The 24,045-nt window shown below is 42.4% G+C and overlaps 1 protein-coding gene across 9 annotated transcripts in view; it reads left to right on the top strand.

Moving 5' to 3' along the window:
• The window catches only part of QTGAL (queuosine-tRNA galactosyltransferase), a 268,261-nt gene that overhangs the window by 55,201 nt on the left and 189,015 nt on the right, over positions 1–24,045 (top strand). For all 9 annotated transcript variants that reach the window (XM_078385931.1, XM_078385930.1, XM_020785917.3 and 6 more), the window contains one exon: positions 3,980–4,075. In XM_078385931.1, coding sequence (XP_078242057.1) covers positions 3,980–4,075 — 96 coding nt within the window. The remainder of the gene's footprint in view (positions 1–3,979; positions 4,076–24,045) is intronic.

Below are 24,045 nucleotides of genomic sequence, written 5' to 3' on the forward strand. Positions count from 1 at the left end.
GAGCTGATCAGCTAGTCTTGGTGATTGTAGTGAAATATTTTATAATTTTATTGTTTGGGAGCTATAAATTCTTTATTTTTTTCTATTTCTTGGTTTGCTAATGCTGCAGGATTGTACAATACATTTAGAATAAGTGGTATAACATTTTAATAAATGTCAGAAATCCTGTTGCAGAATTATACAAACGGTGTAACTTTTAGAGGTGAATTGCTTTAAGTTAAGAAACCTCCATATACGTTATCTGTTGCACAATGCATTGTGCTATGCAGTGGCTCAAGTCCTGTTGCTTTATTTAGTAAGTTGCAATACAGGAGGCCCATTGTATCATGGATTTAGTACGTCAATTCTTTAATGAGTTCCATTGATTCAAATAGGCCTACTCTAGTTATGGCTTCCTTTAGTGTAGTAAATGATGATGAGATAGGCCTATTTGAACCAGTGACATATATGGAGGGGTTGACTCACCAAATCCCCAATGGTTCAGTAGGCTTACTCTAATGTGATTTACTACACTAAGGCACAGGATTTCAGGCAGTAAGCAGCAGATATGTCTATGGAGATTTTTTGATTTACAGTAATTTGGTTGCCTATTTATTTATTTATTTATTTATGTATGTATGTATGTATGTATGTATGTATGTATGTATGTATTTATTTATTTATTTATTTATTTATTTATTTATTTATTTATTTATTTAAAATATTTTATCCTACCTTTCTCCTTAAAAAAGATCCAAGGCGGCTTCCAAAGGTTACTCTGTTTACATAGCTGTGCAACAGTATTTAAGCCAGCAAATGCTTAAAAAAATCTGTGACCTTACATTGTTGCCAGCCAGAGGCCTGCTAACTTTTCTATATTTATAATTCCAGAAAGATAGCAAGAGAAGAAGTCTATCACATTCCTGATTAGTGCAAAATCTGTTGTTGATAGCCTATGTTCAGTGTCATGGATCACAAGTCATGTGTGTCTTGTACATTTGCAACTAAATGTTTTTTAATTAATATGTTCTATGAATAATTATGTCTGCATTCCTAAAACTGAATATTCATAAGGCATTAATCTTAGATGGAAATCTGGTTGAGAGATCCAGCTAGAGTAGACCCAATGAAGCGATGTGATTTACACAAGCGTTGAGGTGATATGAGTAGTTGGATTTGTTGCTCTGCTTAGGACTGACAATTGGATTTGGGCCTTCATAGTTTTGGTAACATTTGAATGTTAACATGCTAAATAGTTATCAGGTTGACTTTGCTGCCATTGTGAAAGCTGTCATCACTACTGCTATGCCTATTCAAATCACTTAAGAGCGTGGACTGAAAGACTTTGGTTAGGTCATGACCAGGTCCTCTAAAAAAGCACTCTATATTTGGAAGGAGACTCATACAAATGGGGTAGGTGTGGCCATCTGCTTAGTCTCCAACTACAGTACGTTGTTATAACTAGCTAAGTCATATATTATTACTAGTTTGTGAAAAGTAATCTTGTCATTCTAAACGTGCCCAAAAAGCATTTATGTCTTTCTAGCCACTCAACCATGCAATATTAAGAACAGTTTACTTGCCAGATATAATTATGAAATACTTTAGGTCTAGCATGAATGATGTTGTGCAGCAGAGCAAATCAACACTCTATAGGGCAATTATGGGTCTTGCAAACTAACAGCTGTGTATTCCTTTATCCACAGATCTTCTTTTTCTACCCCTGCCCCCACTTTTTTCAGCAATCTTTTCTTTTCGGGTCAGTTCTATATTCTCATTAGATAGGCAAGTTTGTCTCAGTTTATTCATTTTTGCTGTAGTGAGAATTCAGGCTTGACTTAGTGGTGGTAGTGGTTACATGCCATCATGTTGCCTATGACTTATGGCAAACTTGTGAATGAACAATTTCCAAAATGGCCTGTCCTTACCAGCCCTGCTTAGCTCTTCCAAATTCAAGCCTGTGGCTTTCTTTAGGGAGTCGATCTGTCTCATATTTGGTCTTCCTCTTTTCCTGCTGCCCTTATTTCTTCCCAGCATTTATGCTGTTTTCAGAGAATCTTGTCTTATGATGTTCTTAAAGTAGGACAGCCTCAGTTTCATCACTTTTGCCTCCAGAGATAGTACAGGCTTGATATTTTTGTCCATTTTTCTTACAGTCCAGGGTATCTGGAAATCTCTCCTAAAGCAACATATTTTATATGAATCATTTTTTTCTTGTCAGATTCTTTATTGTGTGGCTTTCTCACCCATACATAGTGATTGGGACTACAAGAGCGTGGATGATCTTTGTCTTGGCAACAGTCCCGATTTGGAATGATGATTGAAATAAGCTATACAAAACCTTTAACAACTTCAGTTTCATCATTGTCAGTATTGGAGTTGTGTAGTTCTTCCAGTCAAGATTTTTCTCTTAATTGTCAAAACAGACTTGAGATTTGATGGTTGTTGTAGGTTTTTCGGGCTGTTTGGCCATGTTCTGAAGGTTTTTCTTCCTAAAGTTTTGCCAGTCTCTGTGGCCGGCATCTTCAGAGGACAGGAGTCAGAACTCTGTCTGCGTTTTGGTGTAGTGTGTGGGATAGTTGAATATTTATAACTGTAGGATCAGCTTTTTGTCCTATTTGGGAGATTGAGTGATTATGGTGACCCAATCCCTTACAGTTGTGATAAGATATATATTGGGACCACAAAAAGCAACATCCACACCAGAATCTAAGAACATGAAAGGCACTGCAGACTAAAACAACTGGAAAAATTGGCAGTAGCTGAAAATTGGCAGTATGCTGTTAAACAAGCTGGACACAAAATTCTATTTCAAAATACAGAAGTACTAGACAACACTAGCAATCAATATGTTATACGCAGAGAAACTATTGAAATCCACAAACACTATCAGAGCTTCAACAAAAAAGAATGTTTAAAACTCAACAAAGCCTGGCTCCCAGCACTGAGAAATACAAAAGGTTGATGAACTCTACCCAGCCGCAAGGACTGGTGATCACTGCACACAAAAGATTAGCTAACGACACCCATCAATCACAGTGGTAGATCATCTCTCCCCCCCTTATCACAACAATACACCCATAACAAAAAAAACATGCTGATCACCATAATCACCCAGTCTCCTGGAAAATAGAAAAAGCTGATATCACAGCTACAAATACTCAACTATCCCATACACTACACCAGAATACAGAGTTCTGACTCCTGTCCTCTGAAGATGCCGGCCACAGAGACTGGTGAAATGTTAGGAAGGAAAACCTTATGAACATGGCCAAACAGCCTGAAAAACCTACAACTATCAGATCCCGGCCGTGAAAGCCTTTGAGAATACACAGACTTGAGAGTTGCTTTGTGTTTGAGTGAGAAGAGGAGTCAGGTTCTGGGATTTTCTTGTGTGTTGTGTCACTTTGTGAATGGTAATGAGCACAAGAAGCTCTCTTGTAGACCAGTAGTCCCCAACCTTGAGCTTCTAGGTGTTCTTGGACTTCTAATCTGAGAAATCCTGGCCAGCAGAGGTGGTGGTGAAGGCTTCTGGGAGTTGTAGTCTAAGAACAGCTGGAGGCCCAAGGTTGGGAACCACTGTTTTAGACCATCTTCTTGACTGTTGTCGTTGGTGCTGCCAACATTCAGACTGCCCTTTGCTATGTCAAGTTTGGTATCCTATTTCCTGCTGTCAACATGGGCACGAGACTGAGCAGCAGTACAGGGCCATTTCCTGTCATTTTGAGTTGTGGATAGAGAAGCACAATATTCATATGCTGGAGTTTTTAAAAGAATTGAATAATAATATATAACACAGAATTTAAAATTTCTGTAAAATGCAGCTACGGACAATATAACTTCAGTGTTAGTCCAGTTAAAAGAGAAAGAAAAAAGCTCATCTTAGGAAGTTGAAGCTACTTTTAACTTTTTCTCTCTTATGAGAATCTCTGAAATAATTTTATGTTCTAGTTCTATGTTACCTGGACTTCTTAAATGTAATGTTTGTTTCTACTTTTAGATTATAGGTTGCCAGATTAGGAGAGAGCCAGTGGAGGCGACTGAGCGATACACAAGGTGGATCAACAGTCTAACAGAGGAGCAACTTCTTACTCAGGTAATAGGTTATATATATCTCTTCCTCTTAAGGTGCCACAGGTTAGTTTTCATATATTTTTGCTATCTTATACTAATTAGGTATTTGTTCTAAGCACTTGGAAAGTGGAAGGATAATCATGTACAGCTGTTGGTATAGCGTAGTTTGAATATATCTGAATATATTAATATGCATTTCAAGGTGAGAGAGATTCTCGCACTTGAATTAAAGTGGTTTTAGTTCACATATTTCTTATCCCAGACCATAAGTAAATATGTAACTTTATAGTCACTGATCCTTGAACTTCAATAGCCTTATTTGACTGATTTATTTGATTTATAGCCTACCTTTCTCAGAATTGGACCCCAAAGCGACTCACAATATAATTAAACAAATAGATACAAATAAACAGACTATTGAGTTCTAATATTAAAGGACAATTAAGTAAATTAAAATACATTTGGATTAAAAACAGTTTTAAAAGCACATCCGTATAGATGATAATGATGATGATGAATGCAGCACCTGCCAGTGCCCCATTTTTAGCAGCCAATTAGCTGCAGGAAGCCTGTTTGGATAGAAAGTTCTTTGTCTGCCTGTGGAAAAAACAACAAGGAGGTGACTAGCCTAGCCACAAATATTCCACAAAGAAGTTACTTCTTTTTCTCCATATGTAAAAAAAAAAATATCCAGTAATCCTGAGATATTTCTGTTTTAAGTTAAAGGATTATCATGGAATGTGAGTTTACATAGGCAAATGCCCACCTGTTCCAATAACTTGATTCCAGTGGTAAATTGCAAGGAATAGACTCCTAATGTGTTGTGATTTTAGGGAAGTGGGGTAGGATGGAATGTACCTCAAGTTCTATAGAGCCAGGGAGGTGCTCCAGGACTTGTCTGACATCAGTGTATCCCCTCCCTTTCCTTCTGAATGTTAGAAACAGCAATGTCCATTCTTTCCTCTCTCACCATCTGCTTTTAAATATATTTAAAACTAATGAAGGTGCTATCTCCCCTGCTCTCTCCTTTTCTGTTGCACTCATAAATTCTCCGAGTCTTGGCTATATCTGGAATTGGGGAGGGAGGGACTGCTTATTGAGTATGATTGGTGGTTTGATATTTTCTGTACACATATTTTGTATCCCATCTTTCAAATGTAAGAACCAACCTTTTAAAGTGTCTTAACATGGTTGTGTGTATTTATGTAAATTTTACAGGACAGTATTAGAATGGGGGTTTGCTACTGTAGTATAGGTTTTGCCATGGCTTATATTCTAGATTCTGTATATTGTAATATTTAAAAATTGAATTAATCTTACACAGACATATGCACTTGGTGAGAAAAGAAAAAGTACTACATGATAGCCAATTCTGGATTTTCTGGAAGAGACACAAACATGGTGTTTTGGTAAAGACACAAACATGGTGTTTTGTTTGCTTCTTTTCATTGTCTGTCCCAGCAAATTAAATCAAATTGGTTTTGGGTGACTTCAACATTCACGCAGAGGCAGTGACTTCTGGGCCAGCTCTTGAATTCTTGGAAACCATGGCTTCCTTGAACATGTCCCAACATGTCAATGGCCCCACCCACGTGGGTGGTCATATGCTAGACCTGGTTTTTCCCACCAATTGGAGTGAGTGTGGTCTGATGATGACTGACCTTGTGTTGGTCCACTTGTCATGGTCAGATCACCACCTGATAAAATGTAACCTCTCAGCGGCTCTTCCCCTTGCAGGGAGCAAGCACCTATTCCTGTGGTCCACCCTTGAAGGCTACTGGATCCTATAGGATTCCAGGATGCCATGAGCGGTGTTTCGGCTGATCTGGCTGGTGCTCCTGTTGAGGCTCTGGCTGGTGGCTGGTTTACTGCTGCTACCAGGGCTGTAGACACGATTGCTCCTAAATGCCCTATCCAACGCAGAGCTTGGCCTGCATCCTGGTTTAATCAGGACCTACGAACTAGGAGAAGGCTAGAGCGCAAGTGGAGAAAGAACCCGATGGATGATAATTAGATAGCTGCCAGGGTCACGATTAACCTTTACCTGGCCAAGGTAAAGGCTGCTAGCCAAGTACATCTCGCTAAATGGATAAGTGAAGCTTCAAACCAGCAGGCGGAGCTTTTCCGTATAGTGCGCAACCTATCTGGAATTGGTCTAAGTGACGGGCCTCCCCCTAGTATCTCATTGGACCAATTTGCAGCATTATCTAAAGTGGAGGCCATCCACTGGGAGCTCTCTCCTTTTTTGGATATATTGAGTCGAGAAGAGATGTCCAGCGCTCTGCCTTGCCCAGTGACTCTTGATCTCTTTCAGGCTGTGACGCCAGATATTGTGAAAAAAGTGCTTGATCGCTGTCGGGCCTCCTCCTCCTCCCTTGACCCTTGCCCGGCCTGGCTAATCAAAGTAGCCAGGCCTATAACAACTGAATGGGCCACAGCAATAATTAATGGGTCTTTCCTTGAGGACAGGGTACCTCCTGCCGTCAAGGAGACACTCATTAGGCCCAGAAGGAAGAAGCACAATTTGGCAGTGGACGAAATTGGCAATTATAGGCCCGTCGCCAAGGTTTCTTTCATTAGCAAAGTGATGGAGAGGGTGGTGGCCAATCAGCTTCAGGCTCATTTGGATTAAACAAATGCCCTGGATCCATTCCAGTCGGGTTTCAGGCCACGCCATGGTACAGAAGCGGCATTGGTCACCCTGTATGATGACCTACTGAGGGAGGCTGACAGGGGCAAAACATCTCTGTTGGTCCACCTCGATATCTTGGCGGCCTTTGATACCGTCGACCGTGGTATCCTCCTGAGGAGGCTCTCCGAGTTAGGAATTGGTGGCCTGGCATTTGCCTGGCTCCAATCCTTCCTCGGGGACCGTCCTCAGAGAGTACAGCTTGGGGAGAGGATATCGGCCCCGTGGAGCCTCAGTTGTGGGGTTCTGCAGGGTTCAATCATCTACACAATGCTGTTTAACATCTACATGAGGCTGCTGGGTGGGGTCATCAGAGGGTGTGGGGCATTGTGCCATCAGTACCCTGATGACACTCAGCTCTACATCTCCTTTTCACCAACTGCAGTGGATGCTGTTCTGTCCCTTCAGCGCTGTTTGGAGTCTGTGCTGCAATGGATGCAGGAAAATGGGCTGAGGCTGAACCTGGACAAGACAGAGGTCCTGAGGGTGGGTACCCCCACCTTCAGCGGTCTGGGAAACTCTCATTTGGAGGGGTTACTTTTACCGCAAAGAGTGAGGTTCACAGCTTGGGGGAACCTGGACCCAGCGTTCACCATGGAAACTCAGGTGGCGTCAGTGGTCTGTACCGCCTTTTTTCATCTTTGGTGGATAGCCCAGCTGCGTCCCTATCTTGATGTTGGGGCGCTCACCACTTTGGTACATGCGCTTGTAATTTCAAGATTAGACCACTGTAATGTGCTCTACGTGGGACTACCTTTGAGGCTGATGCGGAAACTCCAAATGGTGCAGAATGCGGCAGCCAGATTCCTTAGTGGAGTGAGAAAATATCATCATATCTCTCCTACTCTGGCCACTTTGCACTGGCTGCCCATTCGGTTCCGTGTTTACTTCAAAGTTTTAATGCTTATGTACAAAGCCCTAAACATTTTAGGGCCTCGATACTTGGCGGAATGCCTACTCCCACCAAAATCTACCCGTATCACCCGATCTAGTTAGGAGGTGAGGTTGAGGAACCTGACGCTGAGGGAATAACCTTCCTCCTGAGATCCGTGTGGCCCATTCGCTGGGCATCTTTAAAGCCAATTGAAAACCTGGCTGTTTAGGCAGGCCTTCCCTTCAGTTATTATTTGGTTTACTTTCGCTTATCTCTTTCCATCTTGAATAATTTGATTACTGATGTCTATAATTTGTTATATTTTATATTGTTTTATTATATATGTTGGAAGCTGTCCAGAGTAGTCAGTTGACTAGATGGGCATGGTATAAATGCAATAAATAAATAAATAATAGTGCATCCTGTATTTCTATATACTTCTAATTTAAAAAGAAATCCAAGCCTTTGTCAGCTGTTTCAGTGCTGTGATAAGAGATTAGTTTATATAAATTAACTTCTTTTTCATTAATTGAGATATATAAAGTACCCCAAAACTCTACAACTCAGGGCATGCTGCATTTAAGAGCTGCATCTTGCATGATTTAAAACAGACATATTTGGCTTAACACCACCAATGAATAAAGAGAGTCTTTGGCAAAAACAAGTTACAGAGGAAACCTGCCCTGGTTGCAGGAAAATGATGAGTGTGATGAGGGATATAATGGCTGGTTAGTGGCAGATCACCCCAGCATTCTTTAAGAGGCACATATTTTGAGCTTAGATTTTGTGGTATTGTAGCAGGAAGACATTTTTCTTTTATTGGGTTTAAGTTGCTGAGGAGAGGAATGCTTCTGTGTTATTCATTCTTTAAAATCTTGGTTTCATTTCCTTACTGCTCTAAGGTTGCTGGCAAACTTGCAAGATACAGGATAGTAATTGTAAGGCAGGGAGAAATCCATGTGGCAGTTTGGAAATATGTGGTGAAACATTATTGACCAGACAGATGAACAGAAACAGCTTTTGGTTTTGAAAAAGGGTTGCCAAAAGTAAGAATTGACTTGATGGAACATTATTACTTTATCAGATTCAAGGATGCTTGTCTGGGGACACTTTTATCAATCATTTCGGGCTTCCCGAGTTTCCCCCCTGCTTTACCACAAGTTAACATAGGTTTCCACTCTGTGCTAGAGAAGTTAAACTTTGGTGTTAGTTTCACTGTTGATGTTTTGGTCTCCCTCTCTGGATGGGAAGCTGTTTCTGACTATTGCTGTAGTAAGAAGTACTCATCCTGTCATGGAATATAGCTTGTGGAAGGAGACAGGCATAAGGTTATCAGGGGGAGGGGGATCACTTTAACCTTTTGTTGATCTGTATTCTGTAACAACAGTGACATACAGTAGATTACTTATTGGCACTGGCATTTTACAGGTGTGGCGCTCAGTCCATGCTATACAGGGCCATTGATAGATCTTATGGATCAAAGAGGATTCAAACTGTGGTCCAGGTGTTTGAAATCTGGTTTTCCTTTGAGAGTAGTAAATATAATGGTGGATTTACTGTCAGCAGTTTAGTGAAGAATTCATAAAGAGGATCTGTCCTAAATGGACTAAAAGTGGCAAGGTGAACTATGCCAGTCAGTTACTGGATTAGAGGAACATCTAAATTTACAGATTTGAATACAAAGCATAGGGGTGTGAAATACTGGAGTAAAATGAACTTTTCCGTGGCCTTAAGAAACCATATACCCCATTTGCCAAAGGATGAGTACCTCCTTCCCTTGGTAAGATCCGTGTTTCGTGACAATTGAAACTCTGCTTTTCAGAATGTTGTTCTAAATAGTTTTACATTATTATTCTAAAAAGTGCACCCCTTGTGGGTACAATACAGTTTGAGAAGCAGCACAGTCAAAAGTGAAGGGCGGTCGGGTGCACATGGCTTCTGTGGTTAGCAGAATGTTAGCCAGGCCCTAGCCCAAGAGGAAATGGTGAGTGGTTGTAAGGCATCCGGTATGCGAAGAAGGAGGAAGTGGTCTGCAGGAAGCTGCTGGGGAGCTGCCGGGCCTCTGCCCTCTCTGTGGATGAGCTGGCTTCTCTGATGTGGGCGAATTGTAACCTTTGCATCAGATCTTGCAGAGGAGCATTCAGTAGGCACACTTCAAAATATCCTGTCATAGTGAAATGGCTACATCCAACAGTATGAAACGAAATGCCACAGATGACTTTCTTCTGCCTTTAAAAAGGGTTCATTATTGAAACTGAAACCTGGCAAATGGGTGGAGGGTTTTGTTCTTCAAGGGGAATTTTCTCCAATTTTCCATGCTAGCCCACATTTAAATGACTTCACAGTTACAATGTGCACCTGTTATTAGAAGGAAAATAGGCTTATAAAAACACTTTCAAAATCCCCAGAACATTTAGGCGCCAAATTATTATTTCAGTCAATGGTGGCTTGGTGGACTTAACAGAATCCAAGAATTCCCTGAAACGTTCTGGATTCCTATCAGTTCTATATAATGGTGTCAGATGAGGAAAGCCTCTCCTAGTGAGCAGTCTTATTGAGAATTTTGGTTTTATTTTGTCTTTTGTCCTTTGCTTCCCAGGAAGATACTATATAATCTCCTGTTATGAAGTAAATTTATTTTAAAAATGAAATAAATATACACATGCACGCACACACCCCTATTTTCTTTGTCAGATTCAGTGCATTTTTATTAGGTCTCTGTGACAGAATAAAAACGATGCCTGTTCATTAGAAAAGCTATGCACCCTGAGCGTTGCCTCATGCCTGAATTATGCAGCATAGCTTTTTGAGTGCTGTCTTCCAGAAATACCTCCTGTACCTTTGTGCTTGCCAGGTGTGTCGGGCTGCAGGTTCCCATCTTCCCACAGCAAGAAATGAGGAGAGCTGCATTGCCACCTCCTCTGGTGGGCAACAGTGTGGGATAGGCTAGTCCGAAACCATCTCTAGTTGAAGCTTAAGAACTATTCCTGTACCTACGTACATCTTTTGAATACTCATTTCCCTAAGCAAAAAACATGTCTCCAAAATGTTCCAGGCATGGGAATTCCAAAAACATTCTACAATATGGGTTGGAGGACTGCTGAGGAAAGAAGACTGTAGAGGAGAAGAATACAGACCATTGGAAAACCTAAGGAAGTTTTAGATTCTAGTTTTACTCCCCAGATACTGCCCTAATTTTACCTTTTATAGTAATTAATGAGTGAAAATAAGGTTAGAGGAAAATATTTAATGTACTGTATTTTCTGTATTTTACTAAACTCAGTGGAACTTGATTGAGAATCCTGCACCAATGAGTAGAGACTAATTTCTTAAACATTAGGCCAGGAGGTAAGAAAGCGCCTCAGGCCGCTCAAGCCCAGTTATCAGTTCCAGGGTTGAAAACCCTAACGATCATGTAATTGAAAGGATCCCGAATATATGGTTCCACATCACTTCTTCATTTACAGCTAAACTCACTCAGTCAATTAATATGGAGACCACTAGGCTTTCTGTGCAACCATTTACCCTGGTGCTCATCATCTTATGCCTCTTGTTTTATTCTGTTGTGGTCTTCTGTAATAGGAACTGCAGTGTCTGTATACCCATGCAGTACAACAGATTCAGATTATTGTATCTGTTTTGTGTGTACATCTGTTTATATTTGTTTACCTATATGTGTGTGATGTACTGTGTGTGATATACTGCTATTAAATTGTGTATACTGTACACTCAGAGCTGTTTAAATTTAGTATTTGTGTTTTTCTTGTTGCAATCATATGTCACTGTGCTCTCGTTTGGCTAACGATAAGCAGAAGGAAACTGTCATTCACAAATATTTCTTTTGAAAATTGATATGTAATTGTTTTTCATAGAGGAAATTGAGGAGGTAATGGAGCAATAAGGGAATGCAGAAATAAGATGGGGTATGACCCAGGAAACAAACCTTTCTCTATACTTTGTTAAGTAATCTTTCAACTCACATTTGAGGCTTCCTCTGTGGTCAGAAAGCATGAAATGTTCTATTCTACATGTTAAAACCACAAAGCAGGTTTTGTGCTTCTCAGTTCCATTTTTGCCTAGTATCTTGTTATGGAGGACTGGAAGCCTTTTTAGAACATTTTAATCATTGTTTCCATCCTTTGCAAATGAGTCTTTGTAGTTCTTTGCACTTGATGGTGAAATGTTGGACATACTTCTTAGACCAGTGGCTTGTGTTCTATGGGTCCACGTGCAAATGACAGTAGAAGGCTTTTTCATTCACCCTTTTCTTTCCAGAATTTACATTTATTTCCTTGTAGCAGGATGTGTCGTTGTCTTACCACTGGAACAACCACAAAGTCATCACAAATACAGCTCACAAGGAGGCTTGATTTCTTTATTAGTGGTTGGTAATTTTAAGGTGCTGCAAAATTAATCTTTTTCTAAAGGCGTACAAATTTGTGAGGCGGACTCTGACAGCTTATGCCATACAACTGTGTTAATCTTGCAGTTGCCACAGGAGTCTTTGTTAATGTTGAAAGGTGTTGTCTGCCACAGTTTTTCAAGGGTGATCCTATGAGTTGAATTCTTGGAGTTTATTGAATGCAGGTTTGTCTTTAAAAAAAGTCTAAAACTTTTTTTTCTGAATTAACTATAAACCCAAGTCTTCTTCTTTTTTTTTTTTTTTGCATTCATGGCTTCAGTCAAAGGAGGAGAGGAAGTCTTGGATACCAAAGGTCATTGTTTGATCTTGGCTGGAAGATGTCAGATCCTCCAAAGCGGCTGTACTGCTAGTTGTCTTACATAATAATGTTTCAGCAAACGGTTCCTTTGACACTGGGAGGAGAAACTGTCAGAAAACTGAGAATTACATGAAAGTGAAAGCATGATGTTAGGGATCTTGTAGTCCTTTTCTCTGGAATACAGTCTTGGAGCTGCAGTATCCACCTGGGAATACGAGGATATTTTGTGCACAACTGAGGGCTATATTAATATTGGTGGCCAGTAAACTAATCCTCTCCTCAGGATCTCTTCACGTATTTGAAAATTCCCTGCTGAACAATTATTGAACCCTGTTTCAGATTTCAAAAAAATATTGTTTGATGGATCTTTCACTACTTCAGAAATATTTACAGTCTAATTTACTTGACAGTCTAAACAAGGTTGTTCTTCTAACCTACCTTGCACCACTCCTTTCCAGGAAAAAAAAAAGGTCTTTAATAACAATTAGGGCCCAATAACAGGGCCCTAATTGAAGTCTGCCTTGGATTACATAGGCAGGGCAATAAAAAAAAGTTTGGTTTGGAGCAAGAGAGCTTTTCATTATGAAATTATTCATAGATCTGCCCAGCAGATGTTGGCAATTGCAAAGGGAACAGAGGCCATTCTGTGGTCAGCCAGCATGCTTCGTTTCACGTGGGCAGATCAAGGGCTCAAGGCAGCAACTATTTCCTCATAGCATGCTGGGCAACAGTGTGAGCAGTCTGTGTGGGCAATAGCCCAGTTAACTCATACAAAGTCACTTTTGTAATTCCTTTTTCTGTTGGTAGGTAAGAAGGGATTAAAGGTCCCCAATCCACTGTTTTATAAAAATTGTGATATGGAAGTTCTGCATTTTAAAGGTTGGTCTTTCTGGCTTCTTACATAGATTCATTCTTATACCTTCATATATTTGTTGGTTCTTCGAGGCTAATGTTCTGAAATGAGCCAGCATGTTAAAGATTAAAATGTAGTCCTGTGCATATTGATGGGGATGTATAGATAATATTTGGACTTCGGTAACCACTACCACTGCCACCATAACATGCAGTCAAGTTGATTTCAACTTATCGAAACCCTTTCCAGGATTTTTTTAAGACTACGTAAAAGTAATATTGGGAATAATATGGTGAAGATGTGAGGGTTGAAATTTCAAGGGATGCTAGCCTGAAGAATTTCATTTGCCTGAAATGCTTTGTGAAAGTTGAACAGGCTATATTCCTGTATCTCATCTTTTAAATAATGTGGACTCATTGTCAATGAGCCTATTGATGGTCCAGGGCTCGATTAAAAATAACCACCCACAAACAACATATTTTTGGCATAAAATATGGCCACAACTTGATTGTTTACATCTGCCAGTAGCCCTGGCATTAGCAAAGAGGATAGATTCCCATCAGCCACCCTGCCTGGTGCCTGATGCTGCCCAAGGAGACATAGTCAGGGTTAAGCACATGGGTTCAATCCACTGCATGGCTATGCTCTAATGGGATGGAGAATGTGCCACAGCCCTCAAGCTAGGCATGTATATGATCTTACCCCTTTACCCCACCAAAGGTGTCCCCCTCTGAGGGAACCCTGCACCACAGGGGCCTCCCAATACCACCTAGATCTGTCCTTGTGCTTCAAAAAAGAACCGCAAGGGGCATGATGGGTTAAGAACTTTTGGCTTCCACCAGAACTATCACAGCTGCAACCAACCAGACAGCTCTCTCTGTGCGCCATGCAACCAAAAATTCATTCTCTACTCCAAAAGATGAACACCATCTGGACAAAAACCTCAGGAATGACAGTTCTGGATGTCTAGTCATCTCCTCTCATTCCAACACAAATTGTCCAATCTTGTTATTTTCCTTCTGGCAATGTCCATTTCCCCTGGATCCACCACTCCTTGCAACTGCCTCTTCTCAAGCCAGCTGACCACACAATAACCAGCTTCAGAAACAATTATTTCAGCTCAAGAGCCTGGCCGTACTGACGTATAGTTATGATATATGGTTTCCTGATAGCACTGTTTGGCATGGAAAAAAAAAGACTTCATCTGTTTGTGTTTCTACTTAAAACTATCCATCCTTCCCTCTTAAGAGCTGGCTCGTATCTTTCTGGTACAGAGCTAGTGCATACAATCTTTTTGGGATGATTCATTGAGATGCAAAATAGCTCTTTATTCTGCCTTTAAGTGTGTGTTGTGCCGTCAAGTTAGAACCCACTTATAGCAACCCTAATAGGATTTTCAAGGCAAGTGAGATATTTAAGGAGTCCAGACCTGGGCAAAATGTGGCCCAAGGGCCACATACGGCCTGTGAGCCACTCCTGTCCGGCCCCCAGGCAGTTTTGAACATCAAAACCATTTATAGCTTTTTGTCTAAAGTTGATCAGTTGCTTATCTTTAATATACCGCAAAAAACCTCTTTAATATTTGTGAAGATTAAAAAGTTTAAAATAAAAACAATCATAATATCACTCTTTCATTTTATTTTTAAGTAAAGTTGGTTCAGCCCCCAAAACAGTTCAGATTTTTCATGTGGCCCCCCTATAGAAATTAATTGCCCACCCCTGCCCTAGTCAATTTCCATGGCTAAACCGGGATTCAAACCCTAATCTCCAGAGTCCTAGTCCATCACTCCATACCACTACACCATACTGGGAATCATGGATGGGTTAAAATAAATTGCACGGAAGACAAGAGCCTTTTAAGCACCAACCAAATCATATCAAATGTTAGTGTGGGCAGATCTGAAGTCTTGTTTGGCCTCATACATGGTGTAAAAGCATTTCCTCTTTGCAAAGTCATGCTTCTGTACTTGGATTATGAGCATGTCAGGTGGTTGGCCCTCTTTGGCTTTCCTCCTCAACATTGGCATTAGGGATCTCCATCTCTTCTCCAACCTATTCAGTGCAATTGCAGTCTGTCTCCCAGCCCAAAATGGGTTCACCATTCTGTTGATGCTGCATGAACACCAATCCAGTACATGATGCTGTGTCCCCAGATCCATACCCACCTCCTTTGAGCTAAAACTGAACAACATAGAACTATTTGTGAGTTGGTATCCCACCTCTCATATAAGTGTTGTATGACGCAGCCCCCAGCTGCATCAGATTGAACTTGTAATGAACTTATAGCATTTCACCAACTTTTAAGTGGAGGCTGTCAGTATGGTTCCATTGAAAAAGGCAAGAAACTCTCACACACTCTTAAACCAACCTGCATCCTCTTTGTACTCCAAATGTGACAACACTGTGCCTTGATCCCAGCTATAGCTCTCACAAGGACAGTCTGAAAGGCTCTCACCAGAGATACCACCTGATGTGCAAAATTAAGGCACCCTAGAACAGTCTGTATTTCGTTTAGGGTCATTTTCTTTTTGGTTATGCCCTGTACTCCTTCTATCCTTTCTAGCCCTTTTTTTCTGTGTAAGATTTTAAATATATTTTAAGAAATGACTCAAAATTCTTCAAACAGGGGGTGAGTTGGGATGACATGACAAGCCAAAGAACCACAGGAACCCTGGTTTGCGTAACGACAGTGTGCTGCCACAGGTTACTCATTGCTCCTACTTCTAAGAGCACTGGCAAAACAAGTAAGGGAGCTTTGCGCTGTAGTTTTCTTATTGTGCTGTCTGAATAGTTCATTTGTCTCCCAGCAAATCTTCTGTTCTTTCTCTGCCCTCATGAGAGACAAACTGGAGAAGAAAATGTGTCCATAAGCAAAGAGTAAAGGTTTTTTTAAAGCTGCCCCCACTGCAGCTGAGAGCACTTGGGCAACATTCACCAAATCATTTTTAATAAATGATAAGTCAGAGCTCCCACATTTCCCTAGGTTGTCATGTTTTCTGACCACAGCTAATGTCAAGAGATACTTCCTGTGACCTTTGGTAAACAGTTCTGCTAGAATATTACTTCAGGTGCTCTCATAGCTCTCATTACAGATCTCCCACTGGCCCTTTTTACTGTTATTTAGGCATACGGTACCAGAAGGTGTTTCTGAAATGCTCCTTTTTCACTCTAGTTTTCAGATGCAATACAATATACTAGATAAGTCTGGTTTTTGAAAAACAAGGTCAAGACTATTCAAAGACCTGACAAACAGTTCTCTGGGTTTACTGCCAATGCTGTGTCCATCACTTATTTTTTGCACCAGGCAGGAAAAGGGTGGCATCCTTAGTACAGGTTTACAAGGACAAATTACTCCATCTGATGCTCTACAGAACCCCAGTATGGGCCTTTTTAAATGTCACAATATTAGAAACTGTTCAAAATAAAAATTTAACTTGGGCATTATGGGTACCGAAATGTACCTGCAAAGCTATAGTTCAAATGGAGACTTTTTGCTGTTCTGTAGGTATCCTCATCCAGAAGTCAGCCATTTTGTTTTGGCTTAAGATAGTCTTCCAAGCTGGTCTCACCTCAGTCTATGAGACTATGGGGACTCCTCAGCAGCTAAGATGTCTGCATTTATATCTGGGCTGGGCTATTCTGTAGCCTAACTCCTCAGGAGGATAGTATTAAAAGATTTTATAAGATCAGTATCCAAACTACTGCATCACTTGTAACAAGTCGTGTTTTTCCCTTTTGGGAACGTCCCTTTGTACCTAAAATCTGTTATTTTACACAAATTGAGGTGGCCTTTGACCAAATGCAGATCGAACTCCCTGCATTTAAGAGAGGTTCAGGACATTACATGGACCAATGCTATAAGTGGACGTTGCTCGGCAGGTTGTTCCAAAGTGGGGGACATAATACATTTCTTAAATGATGGGCCCTGTGTGCTGACGTGAGGGATCAATGTCTTGAACCTTTAACAATTGGGATTAGAAACAATTCTCCACTACGAATCGTAGTATTTTTACTAGCTGTCATAGATTACTGAATATCTTGTAGGACTGCCAGATTTATTACACTGGCTAGGGAAAGATGGAATTCACTGTTTGCTTCAGAAAATTTTATATTTTAATTTTATTATCTGGTCTTTTTATGAGAGTGTTTATTTTATCTCCTTGGTGATTGTTTATATTTACTTAAAAGTGAGGTATCAATTTTTGGTTTCTAAGAGTGATTTTAATTTTTGTGTATCTGCAAGGCCTAAGTGGCTTTTGGGCAATAATAAAATTTTAAAAATTCTCTGGGATGGAGCCACAGATATAATCCAGACATTAGACTTTACACTGGCATCTTCTTGTTTTCCTCTCTTCAGGCTGCCAGAATTCATCAGTATGGATCATTAGTTTTGCTCAGGAAATCAATGCTTTTCCAGTTTTGTTTGTAAGGATTCAAGACTAATGTAAGAATTTCCAAAATAAATACCGGTGTCATTTTTATTAGTGATACTGTATTATGCTTTATGTACAGCGGAGTTGCCTACATGCTTGTGATTAATGATGGATGGACATGTTTGGCTTGATCAGGAATTGATTTAGTAATTATGAACTTTCTCAGCAAGTGTTTATTTTATTGCTATTTCATTTCTAAAACCTATCAGTTCTAAAGGAAATCAACCCTGAGTGCTCACTGGAAGCACAGATCCTGAAGCTGAGGCTCCAATACTTTGGCCATCTCATGAGAAGAGAAGACTCCTTGGAAAAAACCTTGATGTTAGGAAAGTGTGAGGGCAAGAGGAGAAGGGGACGACCGAGGATGAGATGGCTGGACAATGTCTGCGAAGCAACCAACATGAATTTGACACAACTCCGGGAGGCAGTGGAAGATAGGAGGGCCTGGCATTCTCTGGTCCATGGGGTCACGAAGAGTTGGACACGACTAAACGACGACGACGAAATTCATCAATCCAGCACAGTAGCTTGATCTTGGAGTGAAAGTAGCTGGACCTGTGGAATCTGTGCCCAACACTTAAGCCTGCTTTGAGGCATTATGTTTAAAAAGGGGACCAGATTATATATCCATGCAACTGGTGAAAGTCTCTCAGTACCCGAACCTCTTTTGAAATTTTTCCTCCTTTGTTCCTCTATTCAAATGCCTTGCACCATCAGGGTTCTGCTGATTGCTCAGGCATTTTATCCATTTTTCTGTTTATGTAAACTGCCCCAAGAAGTGCTGTGTACTAATGGGACAGTAAGTAAGTAAGTAAGTAAGTAAGTAAGTAAGTAAGTAAGTAAGTAAGTAAGTAAGTAAGTAAGTAAGTAAGTAAGTAAGTAAGTAAGTAAGTGCTGACACTTGGAGGCTGCTTCCTAATCAGACCACTAAAAACCATCAGATTGGTTGGAGCTTAGAGAAGGACCTTTTCTGTCTTGACCTTACTACATGGAAGTTCCTTCCCCTTAGTCAGGTGTCTGTGGCGTCTCATTAATGCTTTTTAAAATTCCGCTTACATTTTTGTTGATGGGTTTATTTGACTTGATGTTTTGTTTCTTCCTGTCTAAATGTTAGTTTCTTGGTGATTTTTTAAAAGAAAAAATTCATATCTAGTAATTACTTTGCCTTATAAATGTTTTACCCTAAAAAATGGGATACGAATAAGCAAGCATGAATATAGGTAGATCTGTAATACAGGATTTTATTGTGGCATCCCAGATGATAAGAAAAAGTGATTGTGATTTACTTTTAGATCATAGTAACACATGATTACAAAACGCAACTACTTTGCCATGAGCACTGATTATAAGTCTCATTTTTTGGGACCAGGTCAGAATGCTGGTTTCAACCTTCAAAGCCTAAATAATATAGAACCAGATTGTGTGAAGCTCAGCACATTTTTATGGATTGCTACTGATTTTGCTTTGGCTTGTTTGTGTGTGTGCGTGCTCAGGTTTTTATTTATTTATTTATTTATTTATTTATTTATTTATTTATTTATTTATTTATTTATTTATTTATTTATTTATTTAACTTGTATGCCACCCACTCTACACAAAGGTCTCTGGGTAGCTTACAACAATTAAAATGTAAAAAAGACAAAACAATTAAAATTGTTAAAATATATACTCTAACAATTGCCATCAGAACCCACAGTTGATATTATTTAAATTAAAAGTCTTCTGGAACAGGAAGGTTTTGACCTGGCACCGAAATGTCATCAGCGTCGACGCCAGACAAATCTCAGTCGGGAGGGCATTCCATAGTCAGGGGGCAGCTTCCGAAAAGGCCCTTTGTCTACAAACCATCCCTCTTACCTCCTTGAGGGACGGTTCTTTCAAAAGGCCTCCCTGGCTAATTCTTAATTGCCAGGTAGGTTCATATGGAAGGAGGCAGTCCAGGTATCCAGGACCCAAGCCGTTTAGGGCTTTATATGTCAAAACAAGCACTTTGAATTGGGCCCAGGCAGCAACACAAGAGCAAACACGGTGAGCTGAGTCAGGCGGAGCCGGAGCTCAGAAGGCGGGGGTCGCTTCTAGACTGCTCGTCAGTGCTCAGAGGCTATCGCTTCAGCTTTATTTCCATTTGGAGGCACCTTTGCAGAGACTCCGACTAACCTTGTTTCATCTGGAGGTAACTTAGAGGAGTTTCTGTGAACTGGGGACTAGAGACTGCTGCAGTAGGTCTGGACTGTATGCCTGGAAACTGTGGTTGCTGAGGGTGTCTGCGAGGAGCGTTGGAACGCTGCGCCATGTTTAACACCCGGAGAGTAACCCTTTCTTCACCTTCCCTCTCCTCAATCTGTTTTTGGTGCCTCAATGACGAAGTTATCACAGCTGGCTCTCAAGGTTGGACAATGGCAGGCTTTCTTCCAGCTTCGGCAGTAGTGACTCTGATTCTGTCTATGGGTTTCTTTGCGAACGCTGTATCCACCATTAAGATCTGGGAGCCTTGCTCTTGCTCTAAGACTCGTATACCAACATCACCATTAATACCACCAGGACGATTAACATCAAAAAGGACAAGATTACATAGTAAAGGAAGACAGTTCAGAAATATATGTTGGGGGACAATCACTGTTGGATTTTTATAATTGTTTTTTCCCTTTTTCTCTTCCTTTTATTGTTAATATGTAATCCTTTAATTTAATTGGTATTAAGTTCATATTACAATTGGGTTATGCATTTTTATTATATGCTTATTAAGTAATTTGTATAATTTGATTGCATCATTTTCTGCTAATTTTGATATTTTGATTTTGTATTTATTTCTTAATTGTTTTTTTTCCCTTCTATTTTTTCCCCTTTTCTTTTTTTCTTTGTTCTTTTTCCCTTCTTTTTCCCTGATATGGATTGGAAGGCCTGCCCCCCCAGCGAGGGGCCTTTTAAGATCTCTGTGACTACGGGTAATGGGAGGTATAGCGTCGGCGCAGTCCCTACTCGTGTTAGAAGAACAAGGAACAGATGTTTGAAGGCTGTTCATTGTTCTGAGACTGTGACCAACCCCCAATATCGAGGTAACCAGTTCAGCCAGCCTTCCACTCTATCCCTGCTGCTGTTGAATGCCAGGTCTGTGTCCAATAAATCCCAGGTAATTTGTGACCTTATCCTGGAGGAGGACGCAGACCTGGCATGCATAACCGAGACGTGGATTGGCGGGGAGGGGGGTCCTCCCCTGGCTCTCATCTGTCCGCCCGGTTATGCCGTCCAGCACCAGGGTAGACTGGAGGGGCGAGGGGGGGGAGTAGCCATTGTGTATAAACCCAGCTTACAGGTTACCAGACGCTCCTCGGTGGTAAGGCCGGGTCTAGAGGCACTCCACGTGTCGGTTGGGGCCAGGGATGGAATTGGGATTTTGCTGTGTTATCGCGCTCCCTGTAACCCAGCGATTTCCCTTCCGGAGCTGGCCGACTTTGTCTCCGCGGCACTGTTGGGATCCCCAAGGCTTCTGGTCTTGGGTGATTTCAACGTGCATGCGGGGGCAGAGGTTACCGGGCCAGCTCTTGAGTTCCTGGAAACCATGGCTTCCTTGAACATGTCCCAACATGTAAATGGCCCCACCCACGTGGGTGGCCATACGTTGGACCTGGTCTTTTCCACCAATTGGAGCGAGTGTGGTCTGGTGGTGACCGACCTTGTGTCGCTCCCCTTGTCATGGTCAGATCACCATCTGGTAAAATGTAAGGTTTCCGTGGCTCTCCCCCCTCGCAGGGAGCAGGGACCTATTTTCATGGTCCGCCCTCGAAGGCTACTGGATCCGGTTGGATTCCAGGATGCCATGAGAGGGGTCACGGCTGACCTGGCTAGCGCTCCTGTTGACGCTCTGGTTGACAGCTGGACCATGGCTGCCACCAGGGCCGTAGACATGATCGCGCCTAAACGCCCTCTCCGTTGCAGAATGCGCCCGGCGCCTTGGTTTAACCAGGAGCTCCGAGCGCTGAAGCGACATAGGAGAAGGCTAGAGCGTAAGTGGAGGAAGGACCCGACGGATTATAATTGGATAGCTGTCAGGGTCGCAACTAACCTTTACCTCTCTAAGGTGAAGGCTGCTTGTCGAACTTACTTCGCTAACCGGATAAGTGAAGCGTCCAATCAGCAGGCGGAGTTATTCCGTATAGTGCGCGACCTATCCGGAACTGGTCTTGGTGATAGGCCTCCCCCTAGTTTCTCACCTGACCAGTTTGCAGCCTTTTTAAAATCTAAAGTGGAGGCCATCCGCCGGGACCTCTCTCCTTTTTTTGAACACAGTGAGTCGAGCAGAGATGTCCAGCGCTCCGTCTTGCCCAGTGATTTTTGACACCTTTCAGCCTGTCACGCCTGATTCGGTGGCCAAGGTGCTTGATCGCTGCCGTGCCACCACCTCCTCCCTTGACCCTTGCCCGGCCTGGCTAATCAAAGCAGCCAGGCCGATAACAACTGAATGGGCCACTGTAATAATAAATGGGTCTTTCCTTGAGGGCAGGTTTCCTTCTGCCCTCAAGGAAACACTCATTAGGCCCATAAGAAAGAAACCTAGTTTGGCGGCGGACGAAATTGGCAATTATAGGCCCGTCGCCAACGTTTCTTTCATGAGCAAGGTGGTGGAGAGGGTGGTGGCCGACCAGCTTCAAACTCACTTGGAAGAAACGGATGCCCTGGATCCATTTCAGTCGGGCTTCAGGCCGCTCCACGGAACAGAGACGGCATTGGTCGCCCTGTACGATGACCTACTGAGGGAGGCTGACAGGGGAAAAATTTCTCTGTTAGTCCTTCTCGACATCTCAGCGGCCTTCGATACCGTCGACCACGGTATCCTCCTGGGGAGGCTCTCCGAGCTGGGAATTGGTGGCCTGGCGCTTGCCTGGCTCCGTTCCTTCTTGGAGGACCGTCCCCAGAGAGTACAGCTTGGGGAGAGTGTCTCGGCCCCGTGGAGCCTCAATTGTGGGGTTCCACAGGGGTCGATTATCTCCCCAATGCTGTTTAATATCTTTATGAGGCCGCTGGGTGGGGTCATCAGGGGATGTGGAGCGTCGTGTCATCAGTATGCGGATGACACCCAGCTCTACATCTCCTTTACTCCAACTGCAGGTGATGCCGTCCTGTCCCTCCAGTGCTGCCTGGGGACCGTACTGGAATGGATGCAGGAGAATGGGCTGAGGCTGAACACGGACAAGACGGAGGTCTTGAGGGTGGGTGCCCCCACTGTTGGCGGCTTGGGTGACTCCCTCTCGTTTGGGGGGGTGACTCTTGCCGCAAAGAATGGGGTTCGCAGTCTGGGGATCCACCTGGACCCGGCGCTCTCCATGGAGACTCAGGTGGCGTCCGTGGTCCGCACCGCCTTTTTTCATCTTTGGCGGATAGCCCGGCTGCGACCCTATCTCGATGTGGGGGCGCTCACCACCCTGGTCCATGCGCTCGTAATCTCAAGATTAGACCACTGTAACGCGCTCTACGTGGGGCTACCTTTGAGGCTGACGCGGAAACTCCAAGTGGTGCAGAATGCGGCGGCCAGACTCCTAAGTGGAGCTCGAAGATACCGTCACATTTCTCCTATTCTGGCCGCGCTGCATTGGCTGCCCATTCGGTTCCGCGTTGACTTCAAAGTTCTGACGCTTACGTTTAAAGCCCTAAACGGTTTAGGGCCTCGATACTTGGCGGAACGCTTACTCCCACCCAGTTCTACCCGTGTCACCCGAGCGAGTCAGGAGGTGAGGCTGAGGAGCCTGACGCTGAGGGAGGCCCGGAAGGAAAAGACAAGAAACCGGGCCTTCTCGGCGGTGGCTCCTCGCCTCTGGAACAACTTACCTCCTGACATTCGCGCAGCTCCCTCGCTGGGTATTTTCAAGAAACAACTGAAAACATGGATGTTTAGGCAGGCCTTCCCCCTTTCTACCTAACACTTTCTTTTTCTGTTATAATATATCCCGTTTCTCGCCATCTTTGGGAAAAAATTTTTTTTTATTCTATCTTAATTTATGTAAATTATTATTTGTGATGTGGTTTGTAATATGTTTCTTTTTTAAATGCATGTTGTAAGCTGCCTAGAGTGGTCACAATTGACTAGATAGGCGGGGTATAAATGAAATAAATAAATAAATAAATAAACTGGGAGCCAATGTAATTTAAACAGAATCGGCTTGATGTGTTCTCTAGCAGCCCCACCACTCACCAGCCGCACAGCTCGATTCTGGACCAGTTGCAGTCACCGGACCGTCTTCAAAGGCAGCCCCACGTAGAGCGCATTGCAGTAATGTATGCGAGATGTTACCAGTGCGTGTGTAACTGTCATGAGACTCCGCTCGTCCAGGTGGGGTTGTAGCTGGTACAGTTTCCGCAGCCCCTGAAGGAAGGTGCCCCTGGCCACCGAGTCCACCTGGGCTTCCAGATTTAGACTGGGGTCCAGG

Source organism: Pogona vitticeps, chromosome 2 (assembly GCF_051106095.1).
Source record: "Pogona vitticeps strain Pit_001003342236 chromosome 2, PviZW2.1, whole genome shotgun sequence".
Taxonomy (NCBI): domain Eukaryota; kingdom Metazoa; phylum Chordata; class Lepidosauria; order Squamata; family Agamidae; genus Pogona; species Pogona vitticeps.